We start from the raw sequence: 22,056 nt of genomic DNA on the forward strand, positions 1-22,056 counted from the left end.
GGTTAGGGCTTCAACATATAAATTTTGGGGAGATACAAACATTCAGTTCATAACACATTAACAGAGGGACAAATTTTTAAATTGTAAGTGTTGATATGCATCATCAGAGTTTCTACAATTTACACTCCTATCAAAATATGTGAGCGTTCCCATCTCTCTACATCTTATCATTAACAGTTTTTATAACTCATTTTATTATTTGATAATCTGATAAAGCACTACATCTAACTTTGGTGTGCATATATTTGATTATGCATAAGGATAAACATTGTTTCATATATTTATTGGTGAACCATATTTCTCCATTTGGGAATTTCCAGTATATATCTACTGTTGATTTTTCTATGTTAATATTTTTCTCATTGATTTCCATGAGTTATTTATACACAAGATATTAACTCTTGTCTGTCAATACTTATCCACACCATACTTTTCCCATGGCATCCAGGCTTGACCTTTCTAATACTCATTATACTCTAAATTGTTCAATGTGATTCCTTACTTACTAAATCACAAGTTTCACAAGGTATGATCTGTACTTATCTTATTCAGTGTTTTGTTTCCAGCACCAACTACAGTGTCTGGCCTGTAGCTGGTGCTCCAAAGCTGTTGAATATATTAATGAATAAAACATATATTGCAAATATTTACCACTGTATATTGTTTTGTTTTTCTTTTAACTCTGACATCTTGGTCACACCACTTTTAATTTTTATAATCAAATTTGTCAGCATGCGATAGGGAGGGTGGGAGTGAGGTGCAAAAGGGAGGGGATATATGTATATGTATAGCTGATTCACTTTGTTATAAAGCAGAAATTAACACACCACTATAAAGCAATTATACTCCAATAAAGATGTTTAAAAAAATTTGTCTAATTGTTTTTACAGCTCTCAAGTTCTTACCTTGCATAGAAATGCCTTCTTCAATCCTAAGTGATTAAAATAGTCTCCTGTATTTTTTCTATTTATATGTATAGTCTTAATTTTTGCAACTAACTCTTCAATCTGCCAATTATTTGCATTGTGTGTTTGCAGTAGATATACAATTTCAGTTTTCTCTAAATAAAGACCATGCTATTTATTGAATGATCCACCTCTTTACCACCAATGTGAATTGCAATCCTTATATTCTTTACAAGATGTTATATCTGTATGTTTTGTTATGTGATAAGGCAAATCTCTATTTTTCTTCTTTAAAACTTTCTTTCCTAGTCTCCTTCAAGGACACAGCCAGATAACTATGTTGTCAATTTATCAAGTCTCTGTTGAGTCAAGTCAATCCCTAAAAGGTAAGCCAATGAGCAGGGCATTGGATCAAGAAAAATTATCTGTCAATCAGGCTGCCTTCATTAGTTTTCCAGTTTTAAGTCGCACAGCTCTGAAAGATCCATAATCATACCTATCTGACCTGCTTCACAGTTATTATGAGAGAAAAGAGTGCAAATTAATCTTCATATTAATAGTGCTCTAAAAATTAGAAGTTCCTAAGAAGTGAAAATTATTCATATTCTCCATTATTGACGAGTATCCAACCATTTCATCTTGAGAAGACTTTACTCAAATTTATTGGAACTAGATGAATAACTTTCTGTGGTAAGTGGTGGCAAATCACTAAAAACATTTTCCTGTTTTTATTGCAAGTCGTACTCTAAACTGCCAGCGGATAAGTAATCCCACAAAATGAATCAAATACCAAAGGGGTTCCTGTCCAGTTCTGTGCTTCTCTGTTTTTGGCAAAGTGCTGTGTCTGCCACAAATCAACATAATCCTGCAGCCTTTCATTCTCTGACAGGATCCCAGGGGAGACTGGGGAAAGCCCCGTGTGCTTCTCCAGACAGGCAGTGGGATGGTTAGATGTATTCGGAGTAACTATATTAGTTTCCTGAGGTTTCTGTAACAAATTACTTCAACTGGGTGGCTTAAAACAACAGAAATTTATCCTCTCACAGTTCTGGAGGTCAGAAGTCTGAAATCAACGTGTCAGCAGGGTCACACTCCCTCGGGAGGATCTAGGGGAGAATCCTCCCGTGACTCTTCCAGCCTTCGGTAGCTGTCAGCGTTCCTTGACTTGGGGTCGCATCTCTCTAGTCTCTGCCTCTGTGGTCACATTGCTTCCTCCTTGCTGTGTTTTCCATACTGTCTGTTATAAGGATATTTGCATTAGATTTAGGGCCCACCCAGATAACCCATCTCATCTCAAGGTCTTTAATTCAATCACATATGCAAAGACCCTTGTACCACATAAGGTAACATAGCAGGTTCCAGGGAGTAGGATATGGACAAATCTCTTGGGACCCCTCTCCATCCCCCACTTCAACCCACGACAAATGCCTATGTCATAAGAGATCAGGCTCAGGATGTGCAGTGCTTTACCAACTTGACACCCGACAGGACACAACTGACATTTGCCAAATGGAAGTTCATTCCTAAATGGTGGACATGAAGTTCTGACGTCTTTCTCTTTCTAAAATATACTTATAGCTTCTCTCACACTCAAACTTGACTCAGGTTGAATTCAAAGATATACATCCAATTATTTCCTTCCTGCTCCCACTCCAAATCTTTATGCTTTAAAAAGAAAAGAGTCAAGACAGGATCACCAAACTAACACATTTCTTGCTTCAAACAAACACGACGCAGTGTTGGAACAAGATACAGGTCCCATCACCAGCCTTCTCATCAGGCAGTAGCTCAGGCACTTATCACAAGGCAGCTTGTATTTTTCCCCTAAGCAGTCCTTTCCCTTAATCTTTCAGGGTAAAGCTACACCAGGACTGATTGTTCACCACAGATGGCAAAAGACTAAGATTCCCTGAGATTTAAAGTGATTTCTTAACTTAGTCCTTCAATGGAAGAATCTCCTGTTCCACAGGTCCCTGCACTGATCTGAAGCCCACAACATGTAGGTGCTGTTGGTGCTGACTCACAGCTTGAAACTCAATGGTTTTTACATAATCCTTTCGGGATTTTTTATATTACTCTTCACATTCAGCCTTCAATCTCCCTAGAAAAAGCTTCAGGCTTAGGTGGTTTCAGTGGAAGGAAACCCTGGCATTCACAAAAACAAAACAAAACAAAAATGTTTTTGCATTAAACAGAATATTCCCATTCTGAAACATCTTTCTACCCAAAGGTGCCATACCCCAAACATGCAGAAATAGGACTTCAAAAGGTTATTTGGCAAGAGCTGTGAGTGTTGCCATGGAGAACTGGTAAAAATGCATTTTATTTGATCAGTTAAAATAGCTTTTTGCAAACCAGAAAAACTGTTTAGGAAACCTTTTAATTTGGAAGCTTGGCAGTGTGGCTTTAATGAGCAGATCAGGAAGAAAGATTTCTTAGGAGGTGGAGTGACTTTTCCAAGGTCCCAGTTACTTTTTGCAGAATTGAGACAAGAATCTAGATTGTCAGGCTCCCAGTCTAGTGTTCTTTCCACTACTGCTGCCACATTTTCCATTCTTTTATAGTTAAAATGTTCTCAATATTCACTGAAGTGACAACTCTGGGGATTCCACATCAATTGGACTCTATAGTCAGATAAAAGGTCTACTTTTTTCTCTAAAGGACCATCAGCAAATATTTTCAGCTTTGTGGGCCATATGGTCTCTGTCACAACTACTCAATTCTGCCTTTGTAGCCATATAGTACCCATAAAAAGTATGTAACAAATGGTATCACTGTGTTCCAATAAGATGTTATTTACACAAACAGGCAGTAGGCTAACTTTGACCTGTGGACCGTAGCTCTCAGACCCCCAGTAGACCAAGATTGGAATTGTATTTCTTTAGCCTTCACTTTCCTTTCCTGTAAAATGGGTATAATAATAGTACAGCCTTTATAGGGTGGCTGTAAGGCATACTTAAGTATGCCATGTATTTACAGTGCCTGGTACATAACACTCAGTAAGTGTTGGCAGTGATTATTATGATCATATTTTACTTCCGGCCATGCCTTCTGAAAAAGGAAGAGAAAAAGGAATCAGCATTTAGTGATCCTTTCTTTTCCCTTGTCCTCTGACAATATTTGCCCGCTTTCACGAGCCCCCGCTGCTCTACAAACGTTATCAGGTAGCTGATTATCATAATCACACAGATGGCAACACCTGACCCTACAGGCCCGAGACAGACAGTTTGCCTTCTATTGGGAACCCTGGCAAGTTTGGAACTCCTACAGCCTCCTGGCTCCATGATACCAGGTGCTCAAGTAGGTAGCTTTCTTTTTAAATGTTGAAAAGCTTTCATTTTCATTGTTTATTTCTAGAGATTTTAATGAAGCCAGGTGCATATTTTCAAAAACCAGTCATTTTTGCTGGTGCCATCTTGCCCCTTGCGTTCCCTTCTAATTTGAAGTGTTGTCCTTCAAAGGGCTCCATGTCCCCCATACCTATTAAAGCTGTAAGAACTGGTGCTACAACTTTGTTGAAATCTCAATCAACTCTCATCATGCAAACAGGGTGGGATTCAGGATCAGGTGGGCTAGTCTTTCACCTTATGTAGTTTTTACTGACTTACAAAACCTCATCATTACGTTTCAATGACACAGGCCCAAGAGACTGCATATGATAAAGTTTTACTAAACTTTAAAATATTAGACCCTTTTAAAAGTATTTTAATAATGTGTCTCATTAATTCTTTGACCTCTTATCTGGATGACAAATACTCTAGAGTTTATAGCTGACAAATTAAATTGTAGAGACAGTCCTGAAGTAGATAGACTATGGACTAATGAAAGGAGCTAGTTACTTCGATACCCTGTAAAATGGTTCCGTCCAAGCTTAGATTAGATGCTACTATTTCACTAATAAAATCACTATAGAGTTCTGAAGTCAACAGTCTCATACACAAGAAACTTACATTTCATAATTGCCTTAATCAGGCATCATGTGGCTACAATGAACAAAATCAATTCAGACATATGTTTCCCTTTCTTCACAATTACTGGCAATTATTAAGGGTTCCTGAAAACTACACACATGCTTCTTTCCTTTCACCTTCTTAAATGTGTTGATCAATCAATATCTATGTGCATACTACCACATCTCCATTTTCTTCTGTAGAGTCCAAAGTCTAGATACAGATTATGGGGGGCCTTTAAATTACACAAAAACATTTCTAGTATAACTTCCAATGATTTCCCTTCACAAAATTTCCACCAGACATGAGATTTCTTGTTTTCATGCTGTTGGTGCCATGCCACCCTCCTCTCCCACATCTAGTTGGTGATATACTTATATCCTTCCAGGCTCAGCTCAAATCCTCCCACCTCCTCTTCTCCCCTCATCACTCCATATGGAAGCAAAGTCTCCTTCCTATGTGCTTTAAGTACCTTATCATTTGTGCCGCCAGCGCTAACATGGCCCTCTTGCCCTCTGGTCTTCTAGTACCTTAACTCCATGCAGGATTTCTCTCCCTTACTAGACAGGAGGGCAAGATTATTAAAAATCCCACTCCCCCAGAGCCCAGCACAGGTACCCTGAGCAAATGACAACTCCCATGAATGTTTATTGAAAGCTCAACGCAAAATCTAAAACCAACTGCCTTCAGACTCTATTAATGGGAGCCCACACATTCAATGAAGATGAATTTGTAGATTTTTCTTAAGAAAATAGATTTAAACTTCAAAGTAATCTTATTAACTGCACTTTAAAAATCCATCTAAGAAGATAAACAAATGAGTCAAATCACTTTTTTTGAAAACTCACTTCCATAGAGCCAGCCCAAAATGATTTCAATCCTGCATGTGACAAGGACATCCATCCCAAGAAAGGTGAGTGCTCTGATCTGCTCCAGTTGGGGGGGAGTTTTGGATCAAAACAAAGGCCTCCTCACAACTTCAGATCATGCTCTGAAAGTCAACCAATGAGGGCTCCATTTGGTTTAGTGAAAGAGTTTTCACACATCCAGACCCTAGAGACACATCTTGCGTGCTAACATTGCCACTTAGATTTGGGACCAGAAAATGAGCCCCAAGGCTAAGCTTATGAATAAAAAATTGGAAAGCTACATAGAGCATGGGAGCCAAGAACACTGGGTTCCATGTAAGGCCCTTAAAATATGCCCTTTAAAATAGCACTGTTACAATTTCCTTCCTTTGCCTGGTTTGGAGATTCAGAAATTCACTTACAGTCCTTCAGAGATTTAAATCTATTTGGAAAAATCTTAAAATAGTTAAAGAATTAGCTGACATACTTCAAGGAGGCTAGCCTCCACCGACTCATTGCTCCCACCCCGGCCCCTTGGTTCTCTTCCCCTCTGCCTCCAGATTTTGTTTAACATTTGGTTAACATAAGGTTCACCATACTAGAGGAGCCAGCCCCAGTTCCACATTTGAGTTGACACTCTCTGAGGGCATATGCCAAAGGAGCTCTGCAGTCTTCAGGCATTTTGCTAGTACACACATCCTGGATTCATTTTGCATTTTTTAAAATCCTGCTTCTCATATTTGAAAAAATGTCTACACAGTATCATTAAGAACAGTTTTATTTAATATTTTGAGCAAATGTGCAAGGTGGTGGGAGCAATAGGGACAAAGTAAGAGGCTGTGTTCTGAGAAACTGACTTTACAACTAAGCTTTAGTCAGGCAAGTACACATGTACCCATTCAAAACGAGAGAGCATGGTGCTGAGGAAGCAGTGAGGGGCATCAGTTTAAATGTTTTCAGCTCTTTGTAACATAACACTAAACTCGAATCGTCTTAAATACTAAAGTGACATTACTTCATATAACAAGAAGGTGGGGGTTGGTTCATTCAGCAGCTCAGCATCATCAGCTCTACTCATTTGTTATTTGGTCACCCAGTTGACTTTTTTTCTCAGGCTTGTCTCTGCAGGGTTGCAAAATGGCTGCAGCAGCTCCAGCATCAACACTTACACAAAACTGCCTTTGAACATTGTTGCATGAGGATAAGATGCTCTCCCCTTTTGAGGAGGGAGGAGTCCTCTCCCAGAAGCCCTCAACAGACTTCCCATCATAGTTCATTGGCCAAAATTGTGTCACAAGTCAATTCCTAAATCAGCCATCAAGCCTAGAGAAGGAAATCATCGTGACTAATTTAGACCAATCACAATTCACCTCCTGAGGCTTATGACTGTCTGATATGTGAATCAAATCAGGATTTTATTAGCAAAGAAGCCAGAGGGCCAGTAGCTGGTTGTTAAGCAACAATATCTTCCATAAAGAGGTCACATCCTTTAGGCAAATTAGGAATGCAGCTTGAAACGTTTATACTTTAATTTCTGGTAATGGGACTTTTCAGCAGGAAAATAACATGAACAAATACAATTAAGATGTAAGGGACTTCACAGCCTTCTATTCTGAAAATTGTGATTTTTGTTTCTCAACACTTAATGGTGATAAACATTTTCATCAATTTATTGAACACCTATTTTCTGAATGTCTGCTGTTGCAAGTGTGGGGATAACAAGGCTGAACAAACAGCTGGGGTTCCTGCCTTCAGTAGCACTTATATCAGTGAGGAAGGCAAACTGACATGATTTCACACTTGGCTCTGTTAGGAAGAAAAGAAGCAGGGTAATAAAATACTTAGTGAAGAAGTGGAGGTAGGGCTTGTATAAATTGGCTGGTCCAGGGAGATTCTTGAGAAGGTGACAATGAACCAAAGCAGAATAACAAGGAGCCTGCCCCAGGAAGGTATGAAAGTAGAATCACTGAAGCAGAGGGAACAAGTGCAAAGCCCTAAAGAAAAGTAGTCATAACAGTGTATGAATGTTCCCTTTTCTCCACATGCTTGCCAACGCTTCTTATTTCTTGCCTTTTTGATAACTGACTTTTTGATAACAGCCATTCTAACAGGAGTGAGAGACTTTGTTTCTTGAAAAATGTTCTAGGCTGGGGCTTTAGTATACACATTAATCTTCTGGGGGTCTTGCTAAAATGTAGATTATGATTCAGCAGGTCTGGGGGTGGGGAACTAACAAGTTTCCAGGTAATGCCAATGCTTCTGGTCTGAGGACCACACTGAGTAGCAGGATTGTAGCAGAATGTGTCCTTAACTTGCATTTTAAGTTATATTTCCTACTAGTATCTTATAGCTACCATGTGCACCAGACCAGTGTTAATACTGTAGACACATGTTGCTCTTCGACTAGAATAAGCCATTCAGTTCCTTAGTTGCACTCTCCACACTTCAAATGTTCAAGAGCCACATGTGGCTAGTGGCTACCATACTGGACAGCACATGTAGAAAGAACCTCGCCATTACCACAGAAAAGTTTTATTGGACGGTGCTGCTCCAGACAGAAGGAACTATTTCTAGTTCTTCAGGCTTGCTGTTACCATGTCCTTCCTCATTCTGGTCTTTTACGGAGTACACGCATATTGTTCTACCTCCTAAAGTCAAATGCATCTTTTAGGAACTATTGATATTTCAAGCCTACCTCTTCTATGAAACCTTTCCTGAAATGGAAGCTAAGTGTGCTTTCTACTTCCTTTAAATTTGCACATTTGTTTTTTCTCAGCAATATTTCGTACTGTATTTTGCCTGCCTAGAATCCATAGTATCCCAGTATCCAACTCCCTTTCCTCTGGTTGTAGAATCCCATTTTTTATGAGATGGGCGATGATGAGAGGACTATTTCTCACGCTTTTTGCCCATGGGGTTCAGTTGAACCTAACTCTACCCTTAGCCACCATCATTAGGATATGAGCAAGATGACGGCCAGTACTGTCAATCCCAGGACATTTGCTGAAAATGTGGATGAAGGTGCTCTTACCAATGGGGTCACTAAGCCGGCTGGGATGCAAGTCTGAGTCTGCTGGTAGCCATCTTGCCATCAAATGTGCAGTCCTTGCCTGAGAAGAATAACTCAGAGGAAAGCAAAACATGAGAAAAAAAACATATCCTGGATGACATCACCTTATAGTTCGCTACAGCTGTATTTGGAGTGCTGTCTACCCTTGAACCTTAGGTACTGGGAACAATAAATCACCTGTTTTTGCTTAAGCCAGTGTACACTGAAGGAGGCTCGTCCATTACCTCTCTTCAGGCATTCTCTATATAGGCTATACGGCAGCATATGTCATAGGGTCCTCCTCCCACTCCCCTTTGGGCCACTACTTCAACCATTCACAGCCGCAATCACCCTTAGTTGGTTTCACATCGCAGCTTTGTAGGAGGAATGTGAACATATGCCCACCTGAACAAAATTTTTCTTTACCAGTTTTAACATTCAAATGATTTTGACATGCTGACAATCAAATATGCAGCCAAAAATAATTTTCACTATCTGATGATGAAATTAGTATTTTTATTAATATTTCTCTAGGGTTTTATAGCTCAGTACATACATATTACAAATTGATTAATCTCTTTACTTTTTAAGTCATTCAAAACAAGTCCAAACTTCCTAGTCAGCATGTATCATTTGCCTGGGTAACCCATATGTACCTCAGGGATATTTATCCCTCCCCCTCCCCCACCTCCTGGCTTTGAAGGAATTCCCCCCAAACCACTAAGTTGTATGCTGGTCTGGGCCAGCAGGCTGGCAGAGTGTCTCCAGATTCCACTCTTCCAACGCACCTTACCTTCCGGATCAGCTCACATGGACCTTCATTTCACATCTTGGCTTACTCTCATCTTATCCTGGAATACAATGGAATGTGACCACAATCTCGCCCTGCTCATTGGTTCAGAAGGTCCCACAGGCACGGCGTTCCTGGGAAGGTTCCTGAACTTCAACCTCAAAGCGGACCCCAAACCCAGACGTGAAACTCACTATCACCCCCGCCTGCTACTTGCTTGCTAAAACTATCTTTTCTAACTAGAATGGACTGAAGAAGGAGCGATTCATTCATAATGGAAGAAAGAACAAGCCCTCACACCTCCACCCTACCCCTCAAAATGTTTTAATATATCTTGTTTACAAAATAGGACTTAAGAACTACTCTAGAAGACCATGTACATGATAATATTTATCTTTTATTAGATATATTACATATTCCCAAAAAGATATAAAATCTTCCAAGAGAAAATATCAAAACCTATTGATTTCAAGGTAAGCAACATAATCAAAATGAAAGCAAAGAATTTCTTCCAGAAAAAGGAATGTGAAAACATTTCAGCACAAAAACAACAAAGACATGGGAAGGTAATTACAATGTTTTACATTTTACAGCATTTTGTTTTAATCAGTATTTGTAGAAAACAAGGATGCTGAGTTCTCAAACACTGTAGTTATAAGCACAAATTAAATTTTCAGAAAAAAAATAAGAGAAAGTAATGAACTACTGAACATCTGCAATAATAAATGTAATAAAACATAAGCAAACAAATATGCCACTGAGATCACAACTGAAGTGTATGATTTTTAGCGTGTGCCGGGGTCACTAAACTATTTAATCAGTTCTTGACCACAACCCAAAGCAAAAGCATCCTCTCTTCATTTCCCTGATGATTTATTCTAAAAATAAAAAGCAGAAACTTGCTGGTAAAAGAGAATTTCTGCTTTATCTGTGAGCAGCTGGTGGCAACACACACTGAATAAGACCCCAACCAAACACGGGACAGATCCATCTCAAACAACCGGGAGTGGCAAAACCACTATTATTGCATCAAGATTTTTTTATTTCAATTGATCAGAAATTCCAGAACAATTAAGCACACCCACTTAAACCACAGAACACAGTGAACTCCTATAGGAAGTTTCCACATTTAAGACGCAACAAAAATACTGATCTCATTCCTGGGATTTGCTTCTGGTAATCCTAACATCTGTAGATGTCCACAAAAAGGAAGCTTTTTTTTTTTTAAAGTTGTTTATCCCCCCAAAATGAGGAAGGAAACTTACAGTACATGTTTATTGCATGAAATTACTCCCTTGTAGTATCTCGATCAACACTAGTATTGTTTCCTTAATAATTAAAGGAGAAAGAAGTTTATGAATTTAACATAACAATAATCTTAGGAGCTGCATCCTGACTGAAAATCCAGATGATAATCAGACTACATGATAACATAGAAATTGTGTTTTATTTCTGTATGAAGATGTTGGAATGGCAGGAGGTATAATGGAAGTTTAAAGTCAGATAATACTAAATCTATTAGTTAACACAAAGAGAATTTTCAGAAGTGCATATAGTCAAGAATCCTTTCTATGCTAAAACTGAATCTTCTAAATGTTGCTAATGTTGCTTTTAATTTAATGTCAAGTTCACGATGATCCCAAATAAATTTTAAAAAGAATACTGTAATGGCACATAGGTTTAGAGCTTCACTTTGAGGTTAGCACGTACAAAAGTCTGGAATTCACTGAACAAACATACTCTTTAATAAGATAAATTATGATGAGCTACATGTAAGTGGGTTTAAAACAGGGTCTATTTTAAAGCATTCTCTCTTCAAAATGGTGAACTCCTGTGAAATGGAAACAGCATGTGGATTCTGCATGTTACAAAATCCTTGCTTCACGTTGCAGTCTCCTTGGCAGCAGCATATTTTACTTAACAATATTTTTCTTCCTTCTTTTGTTTTCTGACATCTCAGTACATTCAAATAGTCAAAATGTTTAAAGTAACATCACCACAAATTTAATGAAACAGATCAGAACGTGGCCAGCATTGTCAGGCAAAAATTATACAATTTATGTGTCATAGAAAGTACCCACCCCTCCACCTCCCCCCAGCCTCTTCCCTTCCCCCAACCATAATACGGACACCAAAAGATTTAACAAGACTTATAAAAAAATAAGGCACATTTATTCTGATACGATAATTTTAAAATAGAAAACCCCTTCTCAGAACATCTGTATTCAAATGAGCTGCGTAAAAAGACACCTTGTGGTACCTAAAAGAGGTCATGGTACCTATGGAATTGCTTCTTCTATTTTAGTGACAATGGAATAAATTGCACCTATCCCACACTGTCAAGTAATGAAAATATGCCTCTTTGTCTACTACTGAATGATTCAAAATCTGATATTTCTGGAAATACTTACAAAGGGTAGGAGGGGAGGGGTCAAGTGGTACAAGTGGTAGAAAAACACATAGTCAACTATGTATAAGGGTTGACGGATTGCACTTTTCCACATATTTCAACACATAAAATTTTTCTAACATGTATGAATGATTGCAACCATTTTGGCCATTAGCTATTACCCACCAGCTTTTTATTCCATTTTGGTAAAAATGGGTATTTTTGTAAGACTAACAAAGGGTCAGCAACATGAATACTTACAACAATCTCTTCACAACCCCCAACACAGATATAATTAGTTAACATTTAACCTGAGATACAATCTGTTGAGAGGTTGTCTTTAGACATTTCTTTGTTTGTTGCATCAATTCATACTGATGATGGTAGTTCATGGAAGGAACTTAAAAAAAAAAAGTTTATAGCATGGCTTTTTTTTTTTCCCTCTCTTACTGTACTGGTTAAAAAAAAAAAAAAAAATCACAGATTTCATGTCCTCACAGTAGCCAGAAGCTAAAATAATGTGCTTCTTTATTGCACGTCAAACCAAGAAGTGTATAAAAGCCAATGCTTCCCAATCCAAATCTGAAAGCCAGGTTCACCTCAACTGGATTCGGAATGTGCTGATTTCCATGGGACTCAAGTTGATCTCACTTATATTTCGGGCGTCTGGAGGTGAATGCATCAAGGATAATGACGAAGGTATGAGACTTACAACAGTAAACTTGTTAAAAAGTTTCTGTACCAATATCTAAAAAGTAAATGATAAAAAAATTGCACGTTTAGAACAACTTTGAAGAAAGATTAGTAGCGCATCTATATATTCAGTGGGAGAAAAAGTGAAAAGTATGTTTGAAGTTCCCTTTTAATGAAAAATAAGGGGAAGGGGAGGGAGATTAAATCCACCTCTGCATACTTGAACGTGGAGACTAACCCTGGAGGGAGACACAGGAAACTGTAACGGGAGGATCATGGGCTCTGGATTCCTTTTCTGTTGCTTGAGAACACATCAGGTGCAGGGGCCATGTTTTCAATAAAAGAAAGGACATCTATAGGCCAAGAAGCTTTAAACACATCTATATCCTCTTTCAGTCAATACTTACCCCTAACAGTGGTGCTCATCCATCATATTCCCTGTGCCCAAAGAGCCGGGAGATAGGACACAGGCTGCCACAAGGAAGGCCCATCATGTCAGTGAGTCCCATTTATAGGGTGGGGAGGTTGTTTAGAAAATACTGTCCTCACTTCTAGCAGGTTATTCTAATATGTCTCTCTGGATCGTATAACCCCCTAAAGACTCAATGCCTTAATGTTTGAGTACAAATGTTCACAAGCAAGTATTCTCAGATCATCACTAATAAGGGAGAGTGCAAATGTAATGAAACAAAGATGTCAGTGCTTTCTTAGCACCAAACACATACAGGGTGAGGCAACAGAAATGCAGAAGCTTATCTATCTAAGGAGATTTAGGCCCCCCTACTATATTTTCTTTTCTTTTTGGGTCCTATGCACATACTAATTTTGTAGGGCTGGAACTGAATCACTTGAGTCTGGTCTACACTATGTCTATTAGGTTTGGGAGAAGAGCTGGGTCCCCTGAGCTGACTTGGTGGAGGAGACCCACCAGTGTGCTAGAATCAGCCCAAGCATCTTCTTGTAGTTACAGCTAGCTCAGAGCCACAGGCATAAGATTGGAGGTTCATTTGCTTCCAAGGAAAGTTCTCTGATGAGAACTCTCAGCAAGACCGACTTGAAGTCAGAAATGCGCAGCCACCAAGCAGTGGTCAGCCTGAGATCTGTTTGGTCTGCAGAGTGTGGACTCATATGCAAATCTTGCTTAATCAGAAGATCTAGCCCTGCATCTTTCCCCTGGGGAAACTGACTGGAGCTAAGTACAGCTGCCCTGGGGTCTTCGGTTGAGTTATCCCACTGGCCACAGTCTCATTGCTCCCTCTCTTCCCATACTGCAAGCCAGCACCCCACTTTAGTTACTGTAAAAGTTGTCTTGGCCCCTGTAGGACTTGGGTTTGCCACCCCTGAACTGGATCATACATGAGCATGTCCGAGAGAGGTGGAAATGAGGGGGTGGGCAGGAAGAAGGTGCTATGGAGGTTGGAAATGGAAGACCTAAGAATCGATGAGGACACTGCCTTCAAACGTGTACATGTTTGCCTATGCATTTTAATGGTGACAAGAAGAGACTGAACGTTAAGAAAGGGCTTTCTTAAGATGGGGAAACTTGAACTAATTTGAAGTTGAGGGGAATGAGTCAGCGAAGAGGCAATGAAACATCTCATTGTCAAGATTATCTGCAGAAAGTAAGGATTTCAAAGCACACTAACTCAACAAGCAAAAATAAGCTTTCAGCTCACCTTTCCCTGGTTAGTGGAACAAAGCAGCCCCGTGTCTCTGCTAGAGAAGCAGCAATCAAACCCCTTCCTGTGGAGGATCAAGGCTGCCTCATTGGAATGCTTGCCATCCACCTGCAAATGAGCAGAGCGCCAACACGCCACGGTGACACGAAGGCAAATACTGACACTATTGCATACCCTTGACGTCAGTGTCCCCAAACCACAAATGCTCATTTTATTGAAAAGTGAATCCAGGCAAATCCATTTCCATTCAGGTTCCATGCTCACTGTGCTCCCCCCCCCCCCGCTACACTCCCTCCCACAAGGAGTCAGGTGATATTATGTTCTAAGAATCCCTGTTAAGTCACTCAAGCCTTGGTTTCCTCCATAGTTCCTGAGGACGTGGGTTATCTTTCATCCAGATATTATATATCATTTTATCAAAGTTTCTTCAAATAAAGCATTTTATTTTATTTTTAATAAATCCATCAACTGAATAAAGTATACCTGAATTCAGTCCTTATCTTGTCATTGAATGATATATTATCCATCTTAAAACTGAAACATGCTTCTTCGTTGAATACTAATTTTTGCTAATTGCATTAACATTTTTAATCTTTAATGTACTGGTTCATTATTTTTATATAAGAGGCACTTAAATTGAATTAGTTATGCTTATCACTTGCTAAGCCAACCACATTTATTAGATTGATATATCATTTAAATTCACATTACAGAAGCTATTCTTCTTGTGCAGGCAAAAAGGAAAATACTAAACATGACAAGTCAGCTACAGGGATCAGTATACAGTTTTTTTTTTTTTTTTTAGTATACAGTTTCTTGCAATGAAATTTCTTGTACCCATTTAAGTAGCAATGTCACAAACAAGTCCTTGAATATTTAAAATTACAACTATTTAATAAATTTTATGTTTCTAAACTGGGAAAATGTTTATGATAAATAAACTGAATTAAAAATCCTTGGAAAAGTTAAGAAGTGCATATTTATTCCAAGGAGAGTCATGTGCTGCTTGGCACTGACACTGTGACGGAATTGGTCCCTTTTACTTTTTTGTGGCCACAGATATGAAATATGCCCATGTTCTTGATCATCTTTACTAGGGCATAAAATTTTTAATGTGCTACAGAGACATCTTTTCTGAACGGCTGCCAGCATTCCCATCACTGATTTGATTTTAATGTGACTGAACAACTTAAAGCTGTCCTCACCTCACATTCTTGGCTGGAATAACCTGTTTTATGACATTTTACACTGGTATTTTGCAGTGGTACTGCTGAAATTTCATTTGAAGGGAGAGAAAAAAGTCATTTAAGGGATTCTGTGAGTCATCACAGGACCACATGATACACACAGTAGGTTGAAATCACATGACAGAGATTTCTAATGAAATTTCAAACAATTTCACAGTCCCAAAATGGCACTAAAAGAGCACATAAGAAAACCCTTTATTTATTATATACAGAAGGATAATAGTTGTGCCAATTGGGAAACCTTGGAATAGTCCTTTATTCTTCCTAATTGTCAGTTTCCTTGTCTGTAAAATGGAGCTAATGCATGTCTACCTCCTTCACGGAGTCATGGTGCGGGTTAACTCATTGAAAATACTATGTAAGGTAGCCCAGCTTATAGGCCAGAATGTGCTAGTTAAGAAGCTGTAGAAATGAATGGTTCAGAATCTGAGCTGGGAGTCAGACAGCCTAAGATCTGTATCTTAGTTCTGCAATTTACTAGCTGCTGATTTCAGCAAAACAGTTTTTCCTTTACCATAAAAAAAAAAAAAAGAGAGAGAGAGATGAAATGAAATGAAATAGCGTAACAAGGACTTAGCCTAGGGTTTGGAGCAGAGGAAGCCCTCAGTATATTGTTATTGTTTCTGTCAACATCATCCATCAAATAAATGTGATTATTTTCATAGTAGTTACAAATTAAACAATATTCTTATCTAACTTCTCATTCACAAATTTCTTTTATTGACATCATAACTTTGTAGCTAAGGAATCAGGGAAGCTCCAAATTATATGTCCACAATTATACATCAAAATCATAACAGAACCCTGATTCAAATTCACAAATTAGATGCCCTCTTAATTAGACTCCAAAAGCACTTATCACTATTAACCTAAAGCATCTGGCCATCTTAACTCACTAGACCATCCTTAAAGAAACACTGATAAGCAGGCATTGCTAAAATTCCTGCAACACATTTGTTCTTGAATAATGAATATGTAAGGCCTTTAGCAGACTGAAGGTGACAAAAAATTGGGAAGGGAAACACTTTTGGAATTCTGCCACTGAATTCGATAAGAGATTTAAACATACAATACAAAAGTAGAGATTAAAGTCATAAAAATTAATTTTCACCAATGGGAAAAAGTTTTACTTTCTCTGAAAACCAAAACTGTATCACTATTCATAAGGACTAAAACACCAAATGAAATGGCATTCATCTTGTGTAAGTTTTAAAAATCAAATATTCATGAAAGTATCAGTTTTCAAGCAAAAATACCTGAGGCAAAGCAGCAGTTTTTCAGTTTCAAAGCCTGTCTAAACATTTTATTTCCAAGAAAACTGTTTTTCAAAGTAGGGAAACTGTGAATTTAACTTGAATATGTGTACAGGAAAACAGATACCTTCAAGTAGTCACACTATATACTCTAGGAGAGTAAACAAATTTTGAAAGACCTGTTTTTATATTCATTAACACATTAGTAGCATCCAGACCTCAGAAAAGAAGGGGAGGGTGTGGGGAAGAAAACTTACAAATTTTGAAATTGCACCAAGCACTGTGCTAGGTGAGCTTCAAATGAAGTGTCTTTGTAAAACAGTTCAGATCACCATTGAGACTGAACCCCTGCTTGGATGTTCCCAAGTTGCACCAGGAAAATCCACTGTAGAACTTATTTCAGGGGATAAACCAACATCTAGCTCCCAGCCTAAGGGGGGGCCTATGAAATGTCTCCAGCAACTGGGGGAACTAGGGGATAAGGTGATCTGGCTTACCAAATGAAGCCATCAGGCTCAGAGAAAGCTGGACTGGAGGCAAGGTTTGGTTCCACCACGAATCAGTTAAGTGACTGAGTCTATCCTCTGAAAATTCAGGGAACTAGGTTAGACTCGTGACGAACCCCTTTGAGGATCCACCACAGGGAGGACAACAACAGTAACTGCAGCTAACACTTACTGAGCACCTGCTGTGTGCCAGTCATGTACAGAATGCTTTTCATGGATTAACTCATTTCATCTTGCAACAACCTTTGAAGTAGCTGAGGTGATATACAAGGTGTATTGCTCTCTTTAAAGGTAAAGAAACACCCCTATCACAAAACATTCCCTCTCATACTCAAAGTGCAATTATCACTAATGACTCTACAACGGCCCTTCATGACCATTCCCCATCAATGGCTGGTGAACATTTCTACGGTATCCCATCATTACTGAGTAGACAAGAAGAAAACAGGCAGTGTGTTCCCTAACATTTTTAGCACTAGTGCTCCCCCTCGTCTTCCCAGGCAGTATAAGGTTCTGAGTAGGGAGATCTGGAGTCAGGCTCGCTGCGGTGTGGCTCCCAGCACCGCTGCTTACTGGCTGTGTGACCTGGAAAGTTACCCCAGCCCTAGGTCAGTCAGTTTTCTCTTCCACACGATGGGGCCCAAATAGTGCCTACTTCCACAGTGTTGTCGTGAGAGCTAAATAAGGCTCACGTAAAGCACTCAGGGTAATACCTGGCATGGAGACACTTCTAGGTACGTTGTTTTGGAAAATCTGAGGAATCAGTAATAAACTATATAAGGAATACACATCACAGTGACATCAAGATTTACTTTGGCAATACACTTCAACCTTCTCCAATTTATAAAAAAAACAGTGCCAAGATTTTCACTTCATTATTAGTAACAATCACAACTGCTTATGACTGAATGATCACAGTTGAGAACCTTTATTTGTCAAGCACTTAGTGCTTACTACATGCCAGCTGCTGCTCTAAATGCTTTACAAACATCAACTCATTTAATCCTCTCAGAACATCTCTAAGGTGGGTATTATTACCATTGCCTTGTTACTCGTGAGGAAACTGGGACTCAGAGAATTAAGAGATTTGCTCTAAGACACCAGCCAGCAAGTACGGGGAATGCACTCAAACCTAGGTGGTCTGACTCCCAAGTCTGTACTTTCACAACTACATTCTCCTGCCTTTGCTCTAGCTGTGGATCCGTGCTCAGAGATACTTAGCTTGGAGGGCAAAGAGGAGGATTGCTTTTGACTTAATATAATGAAAGGCTATCAACTAAAGGAGATCCCCGCCTCTGATCCGAGGCTGGAAAAAGGGAGTATTCATTAATGGTTCCAATAGAGCTAAAACCATGATTTGCCAAAACATATTCAGAAAGAAACGTTTAGAAACTATCATTTCTATCCATCTACAACCCTCCCACCTATCCACTCATCCCATTTTGAAACAGGATTTAAAGTCACTCTGAAAATTACACACACATCTGACAGTCTCTTCTAAGAAAAGGAAGAGCCAAATGTTCCTCTCCTGAGGTGGATGAGAACTCTGCAAAACGTGAGAGCTGAGCTACTCGCATCTCACACCAAAAGAAGCTGGATTTGCTCCTTACAAAAGTGAGGGTCACAAATCTGTAACGCCTGGAAGCTGTGGTAAACAGCATACGTACACACGTTGTTTCTGAGGAAGAGAGGGGTTGTAACTTTGACCAGATTCTCCAAGAAGAATGTGACCCCACCCTTCTCAGAGGATGTGTAAGTTGTACACGGATAAAGACATAGCTAAACACTTGGTGGGAAAATTTCTCCAACTCGCCCAGATTCTTTGAAAATGCCAAACAACACTCATATTTCAGTGCATTCTGGCAGCTGGGAAGGTTAGAAAATCTCACACTGTGTTATAAGTCCTGAGACAGGAAATAACCAGTAGAAATGCATTTTCCAGGGCACTCGTTAAAATGTCAATAACAGTTATCCTGTTTTAATCAACAAGATAGCATGACAGAAAGAAAGGGGAAGGTGAATAGCTGTTCTCAGATATGTACAACAAAGGACATTTTTCCCCACAATTTTCACCTTTTGAGAAGCTAGGGAGATCAATAAAGCACCAATCGATTCTTATAAGAAGGGCAAAATAAAGTAAAACCTTAAAATGCCTCTTACAAGAAAAGGAGGGGGTGGTATAAACAAGTTGAGAGAGAAAATCTTATTCAGTAAGTGGTGCTGATGTTGAAATGACTGGTTAACTATTTGTAAGAAACAGTTAAGCACAAATCAAAATAAATTCCATACAGAGTGAAGAGTTAAATGTAATACATAGCTAAAGATAGAGAGTATAGATATAAAGATATATATCTAAAATTAAATTAAATTAAAATATGTCTAAACATAAAAGCAGTGGAAACAATCTGCAAAAAAAGTTGAAACAGATATCACTGTTTAAAACATCAAGGCAGAATGGCTCCATGAAGCCTAGCTGAACAGCTTAATCAAGTTCCTCCTCATCTCTGGAATGTCAGCATTCCAGGCTGAACCTTTCACTGTAGACTGACCCATGATCCGTCCTCCCATGAGATTCTCCCAGCATCCTCTCTACCAAGCCTCTCTTCTCCCTAAATCATTACCCTTTCCCAATGACATGGTTTTCCCGTTTAGTGCACTTGAGTGGTACTCTTATTCCCCAGTTTTCAAATCTTTATAGAAGCTTCTTTTTGTATCTCAAACTGTTGATAGTGTAAGAAAAGAGGGTGATAAAGAGAAGAGAGTTGGAGGCCAGGCATATAGGATGAGAAGGCTAACATTTAAATTCCTAGACAGGGGCTGGAGCATGCTGGGCCATACAGCTATGAGGCAGGGTTTTAAGAGATGTTTGTTTCCCTCTTCATCTGACTACAAATATATGACATATAATTAAGTTTTTTTCCAAAAAAAATTATAAACTAGAAAAGCAAGAGATGCCTATGTAAAAATAAACTCATCTACCAATATAGAACAATTTCTGAAAAACTGGACTTTTTTTTCTTGAGAAACTGGACTTTGAGAACAGATTTAGTAAGTCTTAAAAGGTCAAATACCACCCTCTGAGGCTATGTTCAGCACCCAGGTTCAGAAGACCTGGATGTGGCTCCTGATTCTGCCATTTACTGCTGGGTAGTTTAATTTTAATCATTTAATTTCTCTAACCCTTACTTTCCTAAGTTAGCCAATGGTGATAACTCAGCAATTTCTAGAAGCATGAGGAGAGTTATTAAAAATTACTGATTCCTAAGCTCTCCACACCAGACCTACAGAATCAGAATCTCAGAGATGGGGGAATTTGTAAAAGTCTCTTCTTGTAAAAATCTCCTCAGAGTGATGTGGACACAGTGACTCGGAGAATGATAGCTTGAAATGCTGAACCAGCTCAGTGGTTAGCAAACCTCCAGCCCCCACCTTCCTTCTCTCACTATTGCTTGAGCCCATAACTCCTTTCTCCTCAAGGAGTGAGGGAGACTGAGGCTTAGAACCGAGCAACCTTCAGACAGCAGCCTGGGCATGGGCAAGCAGAGGACGTGTCCTCTGTTACACAGCTGGTGGGGGAGGTCAGAAAGGAAGACAGATGTGCCCTTATCATGTCAAGGGGGTCCTCAGACACTTTTCTCATGGATATACTGTGAGGTGATGGTTAGGAAAATGCTTACTTAGATATAGGCCAATGTAGACCTCTAGTCTTGCTTGGAAGCAGCCAACACCTCTGTTTACATAATTTCAATGGGAAAAATGCACTGCAGTCTCTGAACAACTCATTATTGTATGCTGGAAGCTGCCAGCACACACAAAAAAAACAAGAGCACAATCCAAAATGATTAGCTCTGGCTTCTGGATTGAGTTATTTTTGTCTTTCTTTTAGTATAATCATGAAATTACACTTGACACCTTTTAAGTATCGAGCTTTCTTTGAATGAATACCTACATTAGCTTCCTTCAATGATTACTTTCCTATTATCAGAGGTCAGGGGACAGAGAGCAATTCTTTAAAGTAACCCTTCGGATTACTGGTAAGTTTTTTCTTTTCCCCCTGCAATTTTATTATTTATTTATTTTTTACATCTTCACTGGAGTATAATTGTACTGCTAAGTTTTTGAACAACTGTTAGAAATACGTGCTAAGAGTCAAAGACTAACATAGAACTGGCACCAATTTATATGATAATGCAAAAAAGCCCCAAATATTTAGTTCTGATCACGTGTTAGGCATTAACCTATGCCTATGGTTAGGCATTCCAGTCTTTATTCTTCCTGGTCAAATTGTTAAATTGCTTTTATTCCCTCTGCTAAAACTCCAGTTTGCACCTGCGCTGGCATGGACTGTAAGCATCATCAGGATAACAATGTATGTCTACAAAGCACTTCTGTTTCAAAGGGCTCTCACAGCACTATTTCATCTGTTTTTCATACTAGACCCGAAACAGGCATATCTGATATCAGGCCCATTTTATAAATGGTAGCTGAGTCTGCAGTCACGCAGCCAGCAGGGAGTGAAGGTGGTTCACCTTCCAAAGGTGAGAAGGGCAATGGGAAGCCAGGTGGCTACAGCCAGCGAGGCCAGACTGCAGAGGGACTGAATGCCCAAGGGTCTAAATCAACTTTGTAGGTAATGGGATTTTTAATCCCGAAAGTGATTAGATTTGTATTACAGGAAGCTAGCCAACAGCAGGAAGAAGGAAAGGGACAGGTAATCATAAAAAAGAGGTGATCTGGAAAACAAGCG

At 39.1% G+C, this 22,056-nt stretch overlaps 1 protein-coding gene across 1 annotated transcript in view; it reads right to left on the reverse strand.

Annotated features, from left to right (window-relative positions):
• Positions 1-11,264: 11,264 nt before the first annotated feature.
• MAN2A1 (mannosidase alpha class 2A member 1) overlaps positions 11,265-22,056 on the reverse strand; it is a 164,121-nt gene continuing 153,329 nt past the window's right edge. The window contains exons 21-22 of the mRNA XM_032627990.1: positions 14,301-14,411; positions 11,265-12,679 (exon numbers count right to left, since the gene is read on the reverse strand). Of these exons, the coding sequence (XP_032483881.1) occupies positions 12,527-12,679; positions 14,301-14,411 (264 nt within the window). The 3' untranslated portion in view covers positions 11,265-12,526. The remainder of the gene's footprint in view (positions 12,680-14,300; positions 14,412-22,056) is intronic.

The sequence above is a fragment of the Phocoena sinus genome, chromosome 3 (genome assembly GCF_008692025.1).
Source record: "Phocoena sinus isolate mPhoSin1 chromosome 3, mPhoSin1.pri, whole genome shotgun sequence".
In the NCBI taxonomy this organism is placed as follows: Eukaryota; Metazoa; Chordata; class Mammalia; order Artiodactyla; family Phocoenidae; genus Phocoena; species Phocoena sinus.